The sequence below is a fragment of the Spermophilus citellus genome (assembly GCF_964194105.1).
Source record: "Spermophilus citellus genome assembly, chromosome: 18".
NCBI lineage: Eukaryota > Metazoa > Chordata > Mammalia > Rodentia > Sciuridae > Spermophilus > Spermophilus citellus.
In genome coordinates this window covers 33695922-33715444 of record NC_138200.1, presented here as the reverse complement: position 1 = coordinate 33715444, position 19523 = coordinate 33695922, and the positions used below count along the sequence as shown (strand labels likewise).

Sequence of the window (19523 nt, the reverse complement as noted above, 5' to 3'; positions counted from 1 at the left end):
ATAACTATAAAAAAATTTTAAAAAAGAAAACAATCAAAGGAAGAAAGATCTCAAATCAATAAGCTAACCTACCACCTTAAGAAACTAGGAAAAAAAAGTCAAGTTAATTCAAAGCAAGCAGTGTGAGGGAATAATGAAAATTACAGCATAAATAAATGAAATAGAAAAACGAGAGAAAATTAATGAAACCAAAAGTTGGTTCTTTGTAAAGTCAATAGATTAGCAAATCTTTAGTTATATGACTGAGGTGGGGAAAAAAGAGAACACCCAATGACTAAAATCAGAAATAAAATAGGCTATCACTACTGGCCTTAGAAAAATAAAAAGGATGACCTAGATGAAATGGACAAATTCCTAGGACGATACAAAGTAATGAAGCTGACTCAAGAAGAAATAGAAATAGATGAGGGTTGTAGCTCAGTGGTAGAATGCTTGCCTCACATGCCTGAGGCCCTGGGTTCGGTCCCCAGCACCATATAAAAATAAACAAATAAAAATACAGATATTGTGTCCATCTACAAATAAAAAAATATTTTAAAAAAGAAAAAGAAATAGAAATAGGCCTATAACTAGTTAAAGAGATTTAATAAGTAATCAAAAACTACCCACAAAGAAAAGACCAGGCTTATATAACTTCACTGGTGAATTTTACTAAATGCTTATAGAAAAATCAATACCAAGCTTTCACAAACTTAAAATATGAAAGAGGAATAAAAATTATTATTACTCATTTTATGAGGTCAGTAACCTGATTCCAAAACCAAACACATCACAAGAAAAGAACCTATACCTTTATGAAGATTGATATAAAAATTTCTAGATAAGATATTAACAAATGGAATATATCAACATATGAAAAGAATGAATACGCATAATGGAGTGGAATTTGTCCCAAGAATTCAAGGTTGGTTTAACATATAAAAATCAAAATAGAATAAAAGACAAAAACATATGATCATTTATATAGATTCAGAAAAACACTTGATGAATCAACATTTTTTTCATGATAAAATAGGAACAGAAGGGAACTTCCTTAATTTGGTAGAGACCATCTCTGAAAAACTTTATAGCTAACATTATATTTAATGGTAGAAGACTGAATGCTTTCCCCTCTAAGTTCATATCAAGACAAGGATTTCTCTTCTTACCATTTCTATTAAATAATTTACTAGAAGTTCTAACAAGAGCAATTAGGGAAGAAAATAAATAAAAGTCATTTTTATTGGAACAGAATAAAATATTTATATTCACAGATGACATGGTCTTGTATATGGAAAAATCCTAAAGAGAAAAGACTGGAAAATTAATAAACTCAGCAATGTTGCAGGATATATAAAAAAACAATTGTATTTCTATAGTAGCAATGAATAATGTAGAAGTCAACTTAAGAAAACAATTCCATTTGCAATAGTATCAAAAGAATCAAATACTTAGGAACAAGTTACAAAAAATAAATGTAAGACTTATACTCCAAAAACTACAAAAAAATGTTGAAAGAATGTAAAGAAGACCTAAATAAATGTAAAGGTACTCCATTGTCATAAGTTGGAAGATTTAATACTGTTAAGGTGGCAATACTCCCCAAATTCATCTACAGATTCAACATAATCCTAAAAATCATGGATGGATCCTAAGATTCAGATGGAATTCAAGGGACTCAAAATAGCAGAAACAGTCTTGAAAAAGACCAGGTTTGGAGGACTCATATTTTCTGGTTTCCAAACTTTCTGCAAAGCTAGAGACATCAAGACTGGAGTAAGGTTAAACATATAGATCAATGCAACTCAGCAGAGAGTCTGGAAATAAACCCTTTCATTTATGGCTAATTGATTTGACTATGGTGCCATGATAGTGGGAAAAAGTCTTATCAAAAAGTGCTGGGATACCATGCTAGATTATCCATGTGCAAAACAAATGAAGTTATAACCTTATTTCACAACAAGATTAACTCAAAATGGGCCATAGATATAAATGTAAGAGTTAATACTACAAAATTATTAGAAGAAAACAGGAATAAATCTTTTATGATCTTGGATTAGGCAATGGTTACTTAGATATGACATCAAAAGCATAAGCAAAGAGGGGCTGGGGTTGTGGCTTAGTGGTAGAGTGCTCATGTAGCATGCATGAGGCACTGGGTTTGATCCTCTGTACCACATAAATATAAAATAAAGATATTGTGTCCACCTGAAACTAAAAAATAAATATTTTTTAAAAAAGCATAAGCAAAGGAAAAAAAGGGCAAATTAGACTTCATCTAAGGAAAAAACCTTAAATGTGCTTTAAAGGATACCATCAAGAAAGTGAAATGAAATAAGTGCTGGCGAGGATGTGGGGGAAAAGGCACACTCAAACATTGCTGGTAGGACTTCAAGTTGGTGCAACCAATCTGGAAAGTAGTATGGAGATTCCTTTAAAAACTTAGAATAGAACCACCATTTGACCCAGCTATCCCACTCCTTGGTCTATACTCAAAGGACTTAAAAACAGCATACTACAGGGACACAGCCACATTAATGTTTATAATAGCACAATTCACAATAGCCAAACAGTGGAACCAACCTAGATGCCGTTCTATAGATGAATGGATAAAGAAACTGTGGTATATATACACAATGGAATATTACTCAGCATTAAAAGAGAATAAAATCATGGCACTTACAGGTAAATGGATGGAGTTGGAGAATATCATGCTAAGAGAAGTAAGCCAATCCCCCAAAACCAAAGGCCTAATATTTTCTCTAATAAGTGGATGCTAATCCATAATGGGGGGTGGGGTGCAGGGGACAAGTGGAGAAACTTTGGATTGGGCAAAAGGGAAGGATGGGAGGGGATATGGGGCAATGAGATGGACATCATTATCCTAGGTACATGTATGATTGCACGAATGGAGTGACCCTACTTCGTGTACAACCAGATAAGTGGAAAATTGTGCTCCATTTGTGTACAATGAATTGAAGAGCATTATAGTGTCATGTATACTGACTAGAACAAATTTTTTAAAAAAGAAAGTAAAATGAAAGCTCACAGAATGGGAGAAAATATTTCCAAATCATATATCTGATAAGTGACTTATACCTAGAATATAAAAATAACTCCTACAACTCAATAATAGAAAAGCAAATAAACCTTTAAAAATGAAGAACGTATTTAAATAGACACTTATCCAATGAAGACATATAATGGTCAAGAAGTATGTGAAAAGATTCTCAATACCATTAGTCATTAGGGAAATGTAAATCAAAACCACAATGAGGTACTACCTCATATCCACTAAACTGACTAAAATAGAAAATTGAAATGACAATAAGAAGTGATGGTTAGGTGTGGAAAAATTGGAAAACTCATACATTACTGGTGGGTTATAAAATTGTGCATCTACTTTTAAAAAAGAGCTGGGTGGACAGTACCTAAGAATGTTAAAAAATAGAATTACCTTATGACTATGCAGTTTTACTCCTAGTTATATGTCTCAGAGAATTGAAACACAGTCAGCATGAAAACTTGTAAACAAATGTTTTTAGCAGTCTTATTTTTAATAGCCAAAAAGTACAAACAACCTGGATGTTTATTAACCAATGAAGAGATAAAATGTAGCACACATCCATATAGCAAATACTATTTAGCCATGAAAAGAAATGAGGTACTGATATATATTACAACATGATGAACCTTGAAAAATTATAGCAAGTGAAAGAAACTGGATGTCCAAGGCCACATATATATTATATGATTCCATGTAGGTGAGATGTCCAGTATAGGCAAATCCAAAGAAACAACACTAGTGGTTGCCAGTATTTGAGGGGGAGGAAAGAATAGACAGTGTCTTATGATGGGAATGATTTTTATTTTAATTTTCTTGAGATATTTTTTAGCTGTAGATCGATACAATATTTTATTTTTATTTAATTATTTTTATGTGGTGCTGAGGATAGAATCTAGTACCTCATGTATGTGAGGCAAGCGCTCCACAACTGAACTACAACCCTAGCCCTTGTTTTATTTTTTGAAGTGATGAAAATGTTCTAGAATTAGTGGTAATAATTGCACAATTCTGTGACTATACTAAAAGTCACTGAGTTATATATTTTAAAGTGGTGAATTTTGGTTCAGGGGGCTGAGACTGGAGGCTCACAAGTCAAAGCCAGTCTCAGCAACTTAGGCTCTAAGCAACTCAGTAAGACAGTGTCTCAAAATAAAAAATAACAAAAGGCTTGCGATGTGGCTCAGTGTTAAGTGCCCCTGGGATTTTTACTTTTTACTTTTTTTTGGTACTGGGGAGTGAACCCAAGGGCACTTAACCACTAAGCCACATCCCTAGCCCTGTTTTGTATTTTATTTAGAGACAAGGTCTCACTGAGTTGCTTAGCACCTCGCTTTTGCTGAGGCTGGCTTTGTACTCAAGATCTTCCTGCCTCAGCCTCCCAAACTGCTGGGATTACACTGCGACTGGCTGTTTTTACAGAAAACTTTCAATAATGTGGCTTATGTTATATTTATATTGGATGGTGGTATTCTAGACCGAGATCCAGAAGACAGAGATTTTTAAAATATCAATCTTCTGTACCTTTCTGGGGAATTGCACACTTTATAACAGAAAACAGTTGATTCTTTTGCTGAGAAAGTCAATACCTGACATTTGCTTTAGAAGATGTGAAGTGTTCCTGCATGTCATTTGATCCTCTGACTCTCCCAGGAATATAGGCAGGAAGTGGTATTGTTCCCATTTTTTTTTTTAAAGAGAGAGTGAGAGAGGAGAGAGGAGGGAGGAGAGAGGAGAGAGAGAGAGAGAGAGAGAGAGAGAGAGAGAATTTTTAATATTTATTTTTAGTTCTCGGCGGACACAACATCTTTGTTGGTATGTGGTGCTGAGGATCGAACCCGGGCCGCACGCATGCCAGGCGAGTGCGCTACCGCTTGAGCCACATCCCCAGCCCTTGTTCCCATTTTAAAGATGAAGATACTGAGGTTCAGGAATGGGAAGGGACTCATTTAGGGCTACAGAATCAGATAATGGGTGCCTGGACCTCAGGCACTGGACCCTAAGTCTCTATGTCCTTTCTATCTTAAGCCCTCCATCTTTACTCAGCTCTTCCACCATCCCAAATTTGTCATGTTCAAGCAGCAAGCATTGTTTCAGGCTACCTAAGCGTCTAGGAGCTGATCAGAAAGACCTAAAAGTAAAAGCATGTCAAGGCCACCAAATGGCAGGTTGACATTTAGCAGCTCTGTTTTCCTTGAGTGATGTTGTAGTCTCATCCCTGAGATGCCATTGTCATGGGCCAGGGCTGGGGCCTGCCACTGGGACTTTCAAAACTCCTTGATTCTAATGGGCAACTGGGGCTGGGAACCATTACTTCAAACCAACAGTCTCAAACAAGCAGCATGTGACCCAAATCTGTATCACAGAAGTGTTCTGTTTGGTTCCCACCCATAATGAATGTGTTTAAGTTTGATTTGGTTGTAGACATTTAAAAACATGGAATTTTCATATAAAACCCCATGTTTTTGGCTCCTTCTAAGGATTAACAGTTGTGTCTGCCCAGTGGCCAGTGGCTGGAGCTGAGCAGTGGCTGGCCTTTTGTATAGGCAGAAGTCTTCCAGTTTCTCATACTCTACAACCAATCCTTTTGGCTCATCAGCCCCTTTCATTTATTTTCATTATATAACCCTTGTAGGGCTGCCCCAAATCATTAATTTCTCTTGAAGGCTGGGAAACTGAGGCCTATAGACAAGTAAATGGGAGCTGTGGACCTCCTTAGCTGCTGATTGAGCTAAGCAGACTTCTCTTTTCTTTTTCAGCCAGAGAATATACTGTGTGTAAATCAGACAGGACACCAAATTAAGATCATTGACTTTGGGCTGGCCAGAAGGTAAGGGGATGATTTTATTTTGATACTTTGACAAAACTCCTCAAAATGTCAGATACTGGGCTTGGATTGTGGCTTAGCCGTAGTGCACTCGCCTAGAATGTGCGATGAATGAGATGCTGGGTTCGATCCCCGGCACCATATAAAAATAAAAAAATTAAAAAATAAGGGTATTGTGTCCAACTACAATGAAAAAAGAATGTCAGATACCATTTACCACATGGGTATTTACAGTGACACACTGTGAACTGAGAGTAAGAAGCAACCACCTCTGGAGTCAGGGAAGGCTTCTCTGAATAGCCAGAAGGCATGGATGGATAGGATTTGTTAACAGTGAGCAATGGTGTGCTGGCAAATGTTTAACCACCAGCTGAAGAGGTGGAAAGTGAGAGGATGTAAGGTTGATTTGTAATGTTTACCAATTTTTGCTAATTTCAAGCAACCAATATAACATCACTGAATAGTTGGGAGGAGGTGCACATAATAGACTTTGGTGCAGCTTCGAGAGTTGGTGGAGGCAGGGGAGACAATGTGAGTTATGGGACCAGAAAAGTGTATATGCTGTGTATGAGCAGGCTGGTCTGAGAGAGATATGGTAGAAAATGAGGGTGCTAAATGAGGAGTAATGAATGTTAGGTTCACAAATTTACATGTTATCCTATAGGCTATTGAGTTGAACCTGGTAGGGAAGTGAAAAGGGCTGAAGGTCAACTTACCAAAAATTAGTCAAAAGCTCTGTGGGGAGAGCATGCAGGTTCAGAAAGCATGTTCTATACTTCAGAATAACGAAATGTTTATAAAGACAATACGAACTATAAAAAAGCTGTTGTACTTTTGGATGGGGATTTGAAAGATGCTTAGATTTACAGTCCCTGGCAGAGTAGAGGTATACAGAAATCTTCAGAGGCCCCAGCATTCAGAAAGAGGAAACCAGGGTAACCCAAGCTGGACAATGAAGCCATCAGTGGATCTAAGTAATGACTTGTTAAGGGTAAAGGATGAGAACAGGATGGGAGATATCTTGTTTAAGCTGGATCTCCATCATGTTGGAAGTCTCCCAGCTCCCAGACCAGGGTTCAAATTGGAATTAGAACACAAAATCATTTTTATCAGGTCCTGAGCAGGGCAAGGGGGTGCTTACTCCAAGTGCTATGAGACTTCCTATATCAGACTATGGTCATAGAGGAATCTGGAGGGAGGGTTTTGTTGGATATTTTGACACAGTTTTGGGGTGAATGCATAGATTAACTCTTGTCACAATACTGCTGTATTACAAACCACCCCAAAACCCTGTGAACTGAGAGTAAGAAGCAACCACCTCTGGAGTCAGGGAAGTCTTCTCTGAATAGCCAGAGAACAATGATGTATTCTTAAAACAACAATGATGTATTCTTTTTTTAAATTTGTTTTAATTAGTTATACATGACAGTAGAATGCACTTATATACTTTGATGTATCATACATAGATAGGATATAATTTCTCTTTTTTCTGAGTATACATATTATAGAATCACATTGGTCATATAGTCACATACATATATACAATAATAATGTCTGTTTCATTCTACTATTTTTCTTATTCTCCACATCCCCTGATGATGTATTCTCATATACACATTTGTGAGTTACTTCAGGTAATGGTATACTAAACCTAACTCAGTTGAAACCTATTGTACTAGTTGGAATTTTGTAATTCAGCTGTTAAACACAGCTATTATTAAAACGAAAACTATAAATTAAATTTCTTTATAATTAAAGAAATTACATTAAAAACTAAGATACATGTACTAAAAAAAATCCTACCTAATTGTTTTACTACAGTCTATGCTCCTGAGGTTATTTATGTCTCTTATAGCAGTATGGTAGAAATACTCCAGAATGGTGAGCAATTAAGCAGCTCTTCCCAAGTCTTCAATTATTGACTTTATCATAGTACCTTGAAATCAGCCATAGGAAATTAGTATTTACACCCCAGTAATTGGCAAATGCTACAAATCAGGGCTTTTTTTTTTTTTTTTTTTTGTGTGTGTGTGTATAAACTAATAGCTAATTGTTAAACATTTATCTCCACACCACTGGCTGAGAGTCAGTTGATCTAGGCTGAGCTTAGATCCAAGATGTGATCAGTGAGGTCACATCAGCTCCATGTGTATTTCATTCACTTCTCATATTAATAATGGTAGAGGAGCAAGAGGACAAGCTCTCATGGCCTAGATAAGAATTGGTCCAATGTCACTTCCACCCATATTCTGTTGGGTGGAACTCATATGGCCAACCCCAACATTATGGGGAGGAGTCATTGAATATATTATACTTTTAGTGAAAGGGACACAATGAGGCATTGGGAATGATAATGCCATCTGGGAAGGTGAGTTCTAGGGGTTGAGAGAATAGGCCTTCTCTTCTTGAGAGGAAGGCTGGTCCTCTCATTTTTCCTCCTTTACCGAAAGTATTGGGCCAGTTGCTAGTACAGGGGAAGATTGGATTGCCAGAGGAGGGTTTACATGCTCTCTAAGCTTCTTGGTAGAAATCCCATCAACCCCCTTATTGTTCTTTCCCTGGATGAATGTAGGTTGTATTGGCCCTAGGTCTGTATTTACCTGGATCCCAGTAAATTGGAAGAGAAGATTCTTTAGAAAGTGGTTTGAAGGAAACAGGGTATTTTGGCAGAATAATTATTTGATTCATTTTATTCTTTTTTTTTTTTTTTAAAGAGAGAGTGAGAGAGGAGAGAGAGAGAAAGAGAGAGAGAGAATTTTTAATATTTATTTTATTTTTTAATTCTCGGCGGACACAACATCTTTGTTGGTATGTGGTGCTGAGGATCGAACCCGGGCCGCACGCATGCCAGGCGAGCGCGCTACCGCTTGAGCCACATCCCCAGCCCTCATTTTATTCTTAATTGACTCATCTATAAGATGAAGACAATAACCTTACCTTACCTATTTCATAGGGCTATTGTGAAATGAAAGGTATAATATTGGTATGTAAAAATTTTAGCACAGTACCTGACAGAAAGTACCCACTAAATTTTAACTAGAGATTTTCTTTTCCTTTTAGAATGATTCTAAAAAGCACAGTTTGCCACCCTCTTCCACTCAGCCATCAACTCTCTTTCGAGCTTTGCTTAAACTTCTTGCCCATAACATCTTCTAATTCTTTGTTTTGGGAATCATGATTTTAAAAACTCACATAATATAAAATTTACCACCCAATGTCCATAATTGGATGAGTGAATAAAGGAAATGTAGAATATATATGAAATAAAATACTATTTCACCTTAAAAAAAGGAAGTATTATTTGAAAATATATGAACCTGGAGGACATTATATTAAGTAAAATAAGTCAGGCATAGAAAAACAAATATAGCATAAGCTCACTAATATGTGGACTCTAAAAAGGATGATATTATAGAAGCAGAATAGAATGGTGGTTACTAGGGGGAGAGTTAGTGGCATTGGGGAGATATTGGATAAAGAATACAAAATTTCAGCTGGGCATGGAGGCTTATGCCTATAATCCCAGCAGCTCAGGAGACTAAAGACAGGAGGATCGTGAGTTTAAAGCCAGCCTCAGCAAAAGCAAGCAACTCTGTGAGATCTGTCTCTAAATAAAGAACAAAATAGGGCTGGGGATGTGGCTCAATGGTTGAGTGCACGAGTTCAATCCCCGGTACAGGGGGAAAAAAAAGATAACAAAATTTGAGAGAAGAAAAATAAGTTAAAGAGATTCATAGAACAACATGGTGACTATAATTAATAACATATGTTGTGTATTTGAAATTGCTAAGAAAATAGATTCCAAGTGTTATCACCACATAAAAATAAGTGAGGTACATGTTAATTAGCTTGATTTAGCTATTTTAAAGCTATACATATACCAAAAACACCATGCTATACATCATAAATAAATATACAATTTTTGCCATTTAGGATAAGATAATTGAAAACATTACCTTTTTTTTTTAAAGAGAGTGAGAGAGAGGGGGACAGAGAGAGAGAGAGAGAGAGAGAGAGAGAGAGAATTTTAATATTTATTTATTTTTTCTTAGTTCTCGGCGGACACAACATCTTTGTTTGTATGTGGTGCTGAGGATCGAACCCGGGCCGCACGCATGCCAGGCGAGCGCGCTACCGCTTGAGCCACATCTCCAGCCCAAAATTACCATCTTAATTTTAAGTGTACAGTAGTACAACTGTAGTAGTGCATTATTGTGCATTCAGCCTCTAGAACTCTCTCATCTTTTAAAACTGAAACTCTATATTCATTAAATAATAACTTCCCATTTTTCCCCTGCCTCCAACCCTTGGTAACCACCATTTTATTTTGTTTCTATAAATTTGACTGCTCTAGTTACCTCCCATCAGTGGAATCACATGGTATTTATGACTAGTTTATTTCACTTAGCATGTCTTTACATTCATCCATGTTGAAGCCTGTATCAGAAATTTCTTCCTTTTTTTTTTTTTTTTGAGAGAGAGAAATTTTTTTTTTAATATTTATTTTTCAGTTTTCGGTGGACACACATCTTTATTTTATTTTTATGTGGTGCTGAGGATCAAACCCAGTGCCCCGCGCATGCCAGGTGAGCGCGTTACCACTTGAACCACATCCCCAGCCCAGAATTTTCTTCCTTTTTAAGGCAGAATAATATTCTGTTTTCTTTATTCATTCATCTGCCAATGATCACTTGGGTGGCTTCTACCTTTTTGCTATTGTAAATAATGCTACTATGAACATGGGTATATACATATCTTTTGGAAACCCTACTTTCAATTATTGCAGATCTACTTACCCAGAAGTGGAATTGCTACATCACATGGTAATTCTATTTTTTAACTTTTTGGGTAACTCCCTTCCTATTTTCCATAGGGCTGCCCTGTTTTACATTCCCAACATAAATTTTCTAGTACTTCTACAATCTAGTTGAAATTCCCTTCCTTCCTTTCTACCTTCTATGAGGTATACATACTTATGGGGGTTCAGTAAAGTGGTATCACTTTGTTGTTTTGATTTACATTCCCTAATGATAAGTAACAAAATATTTTCTTCTTCTTCTTCTTCTTCTTTTTTTTGGTACTAGGGATTGAACGCAGGGGCACTTAACCACTGAGGCATATCCCCCTCCCTTTTTATATTTTGAGACAAGGTCTAAGATGCTGAAGCTGACTTTGAACTTGGAATCCTCCTGCCTCAGCTTTCTGAGCTGTTGGGATTACAGGCGTGCACCACCATGCCTAGCTTCTTTCTTTTTCTAATTCTTACCATCATCCCTCAAGTCACTTTGTGCACATTGACAGAGCAGTCCCTTCCCAACATCTTCTATCCCATTTGTACTCACTCGTATAGCTGAATAGCCCAATAAGATGTATTGATATTCTCTCCTTTTTTGGCTGTAAGTGCCTAGAAAAGGATTGTGGTTTTCTGTAAGCCACATGTGTGGTGTGTGAGGTCCAGGCAATATGCTGGACAGAGGGTCAAACAATGTTTCCTCCCACCAGGAATTAGTCCCAGTATTCACATCTTTTTCCATGTTTCTCTTCATTCTCAGGTACAAGCCTCGGGAAAAGCTGAAGGTGAATTTTGGTACTCCTGAGTTCCTGGCCCCAGAAGTTGTCAACTATGAGTTTGTTTCATTCCCCACGGACATGTGGAGTGTGGGAGTCATCACCTACATGCTGTGAGTGCTTAGGGGCTCCGAGGTGGGGCTGGAGACCACCTGTTTTACTCTGGGTATCCTTTGGAGCAGCAAAAACTTGAACACAAGTAGTTTATTTGGGAAGTGTTCCCAGGAAACACAAATACAAGAGTAGGGTAGAGAGATGGGAAGATAGCCAGTTAAGGGAGTGAATCAAGTCAGTTAACCATATTTACTAATGGATCCTATTTCTTTTTTTTTTTTAGTTGTAGTTGGACACAATATCTTTATTTTATTCATTTATTTTTATGTGGTGCTGAGGATAGAACCCAGCGCCTCACACGTGCTAGACGAGTGCTCTACTGCTGAGCCCCAGCCCCAAAAATTACCAATTATAATAGGCTAATATGGGGGAAAAAAGTTAAGATATAAAGTTGTCATTCCCCAAAATAAAAGTCTGAATACCTCATTTCTTCATAATGAAGGCTTACTTAGGATTTAGCACTCTATCAAAGTCATGGATTAATAGTCATGGGTTGAGCCACTGAGTTTTTGAGACTCAAGACATAAAATAATAACTGAAAATAACCAATGCGGTAAGGCCCATCTTCAGGCAATTGAAATTTAATTCTACCAGGGAACTCCGGAATCATTGTGGAGTACTTACTGAGTTATTTATATACCAATTTTTATTTGTTCTTGTTTGCGGGTTGATCCCAGGTATGTATGTGAGGGTAGAATTAATTTCCTGGTTAGTAAAGCAAGATTTAATTGGAAAAGCTTCAGAAAAGAAATGCGGGTACTTTGTCAGCGGGGGCTGAAATGTATCAGAGGCTAAGGCAAGGGGATGGGCAGGTTGGACACTATTGTGTCATCTTACTTTGTCACTTCTGACTCTGTCTCCTTGTTTCTTCTCTACAACTGTGGACTCCCCTTTGCTATTTTTTTTAGAGGCAAAAGTCATGTTTTACTTCTTATTCTCATCATTATTGTGTTACTGCTACCTACATCCCTGCACTTTGTGTCTGCTGCATCAGGCTGGGGAATTTTAGAGTCAGACACTTAGGTTGCCCTGCCACTCAGTCCTGAATTTAGCAGGAGCCTAACAAAGCCAATTTCCCTCTGGCTCAAGGTGAGGGTAGTATCTGAATGACCCTGCTTGTTGAAGAGACATGGAAAACTATTTTTAAATTAAATTAATGTATTCTGTAGCCAGTATGGAAAGCAATATGGGGATTCCTTAGAAAACTGGGAATGGAACCACCTTTTGACCCAGCTATCCCACTCCTTGGTCTATACCCAAAGGTCTTAAAAACAGCATACTGTAGGGACACAGCCACATCAATGTTTACTGCAGCACAATTCACAATAGCTAAACTGTGGAACCAACATAGATGCCCTTCAGTAGATGAATGGATACAGAAAATGTGGTATATATACACATTGGAATATTATTCAGCAATAAAAGAGAATAAAATCATGTCATTTGAAGGTAAATGGATGGAGTTGGAGAATATAATGCCAAGTGAAATTAGCCAATTCCAAAAAACCACATGCCAAATGTTTTCTCTGATATAAGGAGGCTGATTCATAGTGGGGTTGGGAGTGGGTGTATGGGAAGATTAGATGAACTCTAGAAAGGGCAAAGGGGAGGGAGTGAAAGGGGGGGGGCAAAAGGGTAAAAAAGATGGTGGAATGAGATGGACATCATTACCCTAAGTATATGTATAAAGACATGAATGGTGTGAATATACTATGTATACAGAGATATGAAAAATTGTGTCTATATGTGTGACGTGAATTGTAATACATTCTGCTTTCATATATAACAAATTAGAATAAAAAATTTTTAAAAATTATTATGTTCTGGATGTACTGAGTTGACAAAAGAGGTGAGAATGATAGGGAACTTATTCCAAATACCATTCCTACCTCTAAAGTTTTAAACCTTCTGTCTCCTTCTCTTAACAAACACGCTGAACTGTATCCTATGAAGAAATAATAGGAGTATTTTTCTTTTGAAGCCTTTTGATTCTGGTTAGGTCTGCTTGACCCTCATGTTTCTTCTCTATTCTTTTGAAGTGTCAGCAAATGTGGCTTCCATAAACTGATGGTTCTTTCTCTCCTTTATAGACTCAGTGGTTTGTCCCCATTTCTAGGGGAAACAGATGCAGAAACCATGAATTTTATTGTGAACTGTAGCTGGGATTTCGATGCTGACACCTTTGAAGGGCTGTCAGAGGAGGCCAAGGACTTTGTTTCCCGGCTACTTGTCAAAGAGAAGAGGTACCCTTTACTGATTGTCATGGACCATTCTGATGGTTACCCTAATCTGGGTGCTGTTCTGGCTTGTTGAGTCCTTTCTTTCTTTAGGATTTCTTAGTCTGTATTTCTTCAGAACAATAAAGGGAGCAGAGGAAGGGACAAAAGAAATCAATTTTAAAACAACTAGAAGCATAAGCTCTAGGAGAGTTTTATAAAAATGCATTATTTACAAATGGGTCACATTTCCAAGTTATAACTAAAAAAAAAGTCAAGAAAAAAATCATCATTCTCCAGAATAAAGGTCTGAATATCTAATTTCTTAGTGATGGAAACCTACGCTGACTTCTTCAGCTCTTATTAAAGTCATGGGTTGAACCATTGTGTTTTTTGATACTCAGACAAAATAGTAACTGAAAATAACCAAAAGTATTAGTGACCCAGGAGTAAGGCTCAAGAATCTGGTCTCTAAGGCAGCTTATTGTTCTGTGATCTTCAGTTTTTTTCCTGATGGTGAAAGGCTATGTGAGAATAAAAATAATTCTAATTCAAAAGAATCACTTGACATTATCCTCTGGAAGGAAAAATAATCTTCCTTTAAGTGTCAGGTTCTTTGACCTATTAAGAGCAATCTGAGGTACAGATGGCCTTCTAATTTTCCTAGCCCTCTCTGGGTGGTGGAAATTAATCACTTCTGTAGAGGTCAGGGAACATTCTGATGGCAACTTACTGGCAATTTTAAGGAGCAAAATTTTAGATAACAAGGAGTTCCCTTTTTGGTATATGGCACAAATCTGTCTGAATCATTAATTTGTTCCACTGACTCAGGCTTCCATCCAATGGAAGTTTTGGACAACTAGAAAGGGTAACCTCAACTAAAAGTTTTGACTCCTATTTGATTTCACAGCTGCAGAATGAGTGCCACACAATGCCTGAAACACGAATGGTTGAATAATTTGCCCGCCAAAGCCTCAAAATCCAAAGTTCGTCTCAAATCCCAACTATTGCTGCAGAAATACATGGCCCAGAGAAAATGGAAGGTATTTTTTTCTTTCAGTAAAGGCAACATTTATCTTCTGTACTTTGTAAGAGTTTTAGCTAAGTTTTTACTTATATTTTGATTTTGAATAATTTAGGGGAAAAAATCTATTCATATCAAAAGCCATTACTTGATTAAAATATACCACACACTAACTGGGTGCAGTGGTGCATGCCTGGAGTCCCAAGGATTTGGGAGGCAAGGCAAGAGGATCACAAGTTTGAGGCCAGCCTTGGCAACTTGGTAAGACCTCAGCAACTTAGGACTGGGGATATAGCTCAGTGGTAAAGCACTGAGGATTGATCCCCAGCACCAAAACAAGACAAAACTACACACCAAAACTAACTGGAATAAATGTGACTTTTAGTTTGTAGTTATATGGACACTTGAAATGGCAGAATGAAGTTGAGCATAGGTTCTCAGTGGTAATAGTAGTGAAGCTCCTGAACTAACTGGTTGTAGCTTGAGGCCTACTTTTCAAGCTACTGAAATGGGGGTTGAGAAAGTCCTAATTTTATAATTTGTTTATAACAGAACTCATTCATACCATAGACATAGAATATATCAAAAACAAGTAGCTTTCCAACATTTTGGTACGGACTCAGATCCTTGCAAAAAAACTAAAGCAGGGCTCATTAGTAGGATGCTTGCTTAGTATGTGCAAGGCCCTAGTTTGATCCCCAGCACAAATATAATAAAACAAAATAAATCCCAAATCTTTATCTAGGGATCCAGCACATGTAGACACAGATGAAGCAAAATATTATTTCATTTACTGTAACAGTGTGACACATGCTTATATTTTTGGTTGTCATTTGGTTTCATAAGGAAAAAAACTGTTCACAACCATGAACTTTTTTTTTTTTTATGTTTTTTAGTTGTAGACAGACACAATACCTTCATCTTATTTATTTATTCTTATGTGGTGCTGAGGATCAAACCCAGTGCCTCACACATGCTAGGCAAATGCTCTACCAACTGAGCTACAATCCCAGCCCCACAACCCGTGAATTTGATTACACAATCTACTGGTGAGTTGTGATTCAGTTTGAAAAACACTGCTCTAGGGTGCTCCCCTTTTCATGTGAAAAGGGCAGAAAGACATCTCACTTCATACTTACTTGAAACATGCCATTTAAGGTCATATAACTATTTGACTATAATTATTCTGGAAATTTGTTCTGAACAAACCCAAGTAGTAGATTTGTTTAAGTCATTATATCTTCTTAAAGCCATTGGTCTAAAAATATGCTTTCTCTTTTTATTTTTTTAACTTCTTCCCTCAAGAAACATTTCTACGTGGTGGCTGCTGCGAACAGGTTAAGGAAATTTCCAACTTGTCCCTAATCTTCAACTCTGCTGCTCCAGTGGGCCCAGAAATTATTGAGGCCAGTGGTGATGTGAAGAGATGACTCAAGATTTTAAGTAATCTGACCTTCTACTATTATTGATTCCTCTTATTTTGTAAAAAAAAGTTCTGGCTATTGCCTTATGGACAAAAGTGGCTAAAAAGAAAATATCTTAGGAGGTTTGTTTCTGCCTTGTAAGATCACTAGGTTTGAAATGCTGTGTTTACTTTTCAAGTATTCCTCCTTTTGACAATAAGCGTAGGCATGCTTAGGTAGGTAGGAAAGGTCCTACTTTGCATAGAATCAAATTAAATTCTAAACTTAATGTGATTAAAGAACTCAGTAGACACAAAGATATATTATTATTATCTCTTCCAGTACAAAGAATGCCAAAACAAGAATTTCTAGAAGTTTGATCTATCTTGAACTTCCTGCTCTAGTGTCAAACTATGTGGGCTTAGGACAGTAATCCTCAAATTTGTTTTAATTTATGCTCCCTTTGAGAATCAACATGGATGTGTATTCTTTAGTATCATTTGCAATCTTGAAATATATCAACTGTTACAGCTAAATCTGATAATTTGGAATGTGTTTTTTAAACTCTACATACCTTCATTCTTTTCTAATTTTGTCCCGTCCTGACTCCCTTTTCTTGGGTATGAATCTCTGGTTTTGTAAGCCTGGAAGCTGATCTACAAAATATAGTGTAATGATGTTCAGCTGAGAGAAACAAGGGAATGTTACATTATGAAGCAATAAAGGAAAACTGCTCTCTTACTGCTGTAGTAAGGACATACTACTTTCAGTGTTGTCATTCTTTAAACAGACAATTCATGTGAAAAGGGCAGAAAGACATTTCACTTCATACTGTAAACAGACAAAAAATGTAGGGGCATTTTTAAACACTATTGTAAGCATTTATGAAATCATCCATTCACTGAAATAACACTATTCTCAATGTAGCAAGCAATATATTTACTAACTTCTAAACTGTGTATATTTTAACAGTTTCCCAACTTATAGCGATTAAAAGGAACACTTTATTATTTGAAACATTCTTTTTAATTTTTTTGGTTTTGATTCTTGTGCTATTCCCAATACCTTCTCAAGTTATCAATACCTTCTCAAGTTTAGTTGGTGTAGTGATTTTTCATTTTTAATCAGACATGCAGCAGTTTCACAGCCTTTCCAGGATTCTCCCCGCCCAGAATAAAGAATTTTCTTGGTATAGAGAAGGAAACAAAAGATGGAGAGGTTATCCTGATGCTGCAGTTCTCAAGTTGTACCTTTCCTCTGGGAAGCTAACCCTCTTAGGGAAGGTCAGATTTTCAGTGTCAGCACCTCTAGGCCTGCTCCAACTTGGCCAATTAATAAGTAAACATCAGAAACTATCTGAGACAATACTAGCAATTTGGTAAAATGTTTTATTTTTTAAGTATCAGTTATTTTTCTGGAAAAAGTTTTCTGAGGGCAGCCTATAAGAAGGAATTAGAATATTTTGTAGTTTCCCTTTGTACAACAGTTCTTATCTCTAGGACATATGATCCTTGGGAAATAATATGAATCCACACAAGTATAAGAGGTAATATGACATTTAGCCCCCAATTTGAAACTCAAAGGAGCTTTTATAAGGGCTGGGGTTGTGGCTCAGCTGTGGTGCACTTGCCCATGCATGAGGGACTGGGTTCGATCCTCAGTACCACGTAAAAATAAAATATTGTGTCCACCTATAACTAAAAAATAAATATTAAAAAAAGGAGCTTTTATGAAGCTTGGATTTATGGATATTTTTAGTTCTCTACTTGCCGGTGTGTACTTACCTCAAAATATTTTAGATTAGAACAGTGCTAGTATCAACTATTTCTAATGGGACTTTAATCATTTGATAAATAGTCATTGGAAATTCTTGGGCAGAGAAACTAAAAGGTATCAGGGTCTACCTTATTCATTTATAAGGCTGGTGAAAAGTTTGTAAGGGTGTGGGAAAAATGTCATTTCTCCACCTTTACCCACACTTTATGTAGCAATTCTATTTTTGGAAATTTATCTCTTAGTACTTGAACAAATATGCAGAGGTTTATACAATTTTTTTTTTTTACTATAGCACTGTTGCTAATGACTCAATGAAAGTTTGAGTTTAGTTAAATAAATTTTGCCATAATCATATAGAATAATTCACAGCTATTAAAGATAGATCTAGATCTACTAAAAGTCATCTTCTCATTTAAAAAATTATAGAACATGGGATGGGGGTGTGGCTCAGTGGTAGAGCACTCGCCTAACCTGTGTCAGGCCCTGGGTTCAATCCTCAGCACCATGTACAAATAAATAAAATAAAGGTATTGATTCCACCTACAGTTAAAAAAAATTATATATATATATACATATATATGTATATGTAATTATTAAATTATAGAACATATGTATGGCATCAACCCATTTGAAGAGACATATGCTTATATGTGCATTAAAAATTCAAGGATATGCAAAAAACTTCACAATATGGTCCAAAAAATGGATGAGTGGGAAGGGATATTCTACTTTTTACTTCATAACTTTCTGAATCATTTGAATTTTTCCTTTTTTAAGCAATGAACATGTATGTATTGCTTTTACAACTAAAAATTAGCAACCTAATATTAAGTATGGACTTTGTTTGGACTTTTATTTGAATAAAAGTAAAAAGATAATTCAGAGTCATTGAGGGAATTTAATTGTAAGTTTCACATTTGATAGAGCTGAGCCTCCAAAAGTTTTTTATACAAAAACAGTACTGAAACAGATGGATTTACTAATTAGTAATCTTCCATTACTGGGGTGTAATCTTCCATCACTGGGGTGTGAATGTATTGGAAAATTGTAAAAAGGACTCCTGCCCTAAAAGGGCATTTGGACCAAGACTGCTTTCAGCAATTCCCCACTCCCCCTGCTACATTCTAAATAATCAAAATAATTACTAATACCTGCCTTTAAAGAAAATTTATTCTCAATCATAAATAAGGCTCAGAAATTTCAGATTTACCAGAATCTCATCTTAATAGTGTAATTTCAAAGTAGATGTGCTAATAAACTCAAAATGAATGAAATATCTAATAGTAAGAGTCAAAACTATAAAACTCTTAGAAGAAAATGGGAAAAACTTCATAACATTGGATTTGGCAATGATTTCTTTGGAACATGAGCAAAATGCACAGGCAACAAAAGTAAAAATAGACCAAGTAGATTATATCAAAATTAAAAACTGCATGAGAGAGATAACAGAGTGAAAAGACAATCTAAGGAACAAGATAAAACATTTTCCAATTTCCCCAATATATAAAGGTTAGTATTTATAATATATAACGAACTACAACCCAACAACAAA

General features: G+C 36.3%; 1 protein-coding gene across 3 annotated transcripts in view; it reads left to right on the top strand.

The window, feature by feature from the left end:
* MYLK3 (myosin light chain kinase 3) overlaps window positions 1-18802 on the top strand; it is a 101865-nt gene extending 83063 nt beyond the window's left edge. For all 3 annotated transcript variants that reach the window (XM_081273848.1, XM_081273847.1, XM_081273846.1), the window contains 5 exons: window positions 5803-5873; window positions 11423-11551; window positions 13643-13795; window positions 14679-14811; window positions 16098-18802. In XM_081273848.1, the coding sequence (XP_081129974.1) occupies window positions 5803-5873; window positions 11423-11551; window positions 13643-13795; window positions 14679-14811; window positions 16098-16157 (546 nt within the window). In that variant the 3' untranslated portion in view covers window positions 16158-18802. The remainder of the gene's footprint in view (window positions 1-5802; window positions 5874-11422; window positions 11552-13642; window positions 13796-14678; window positions 14812-16097) is intronic.
* Window positions 18803-19523: the final 721 nt, after the last annotated feature.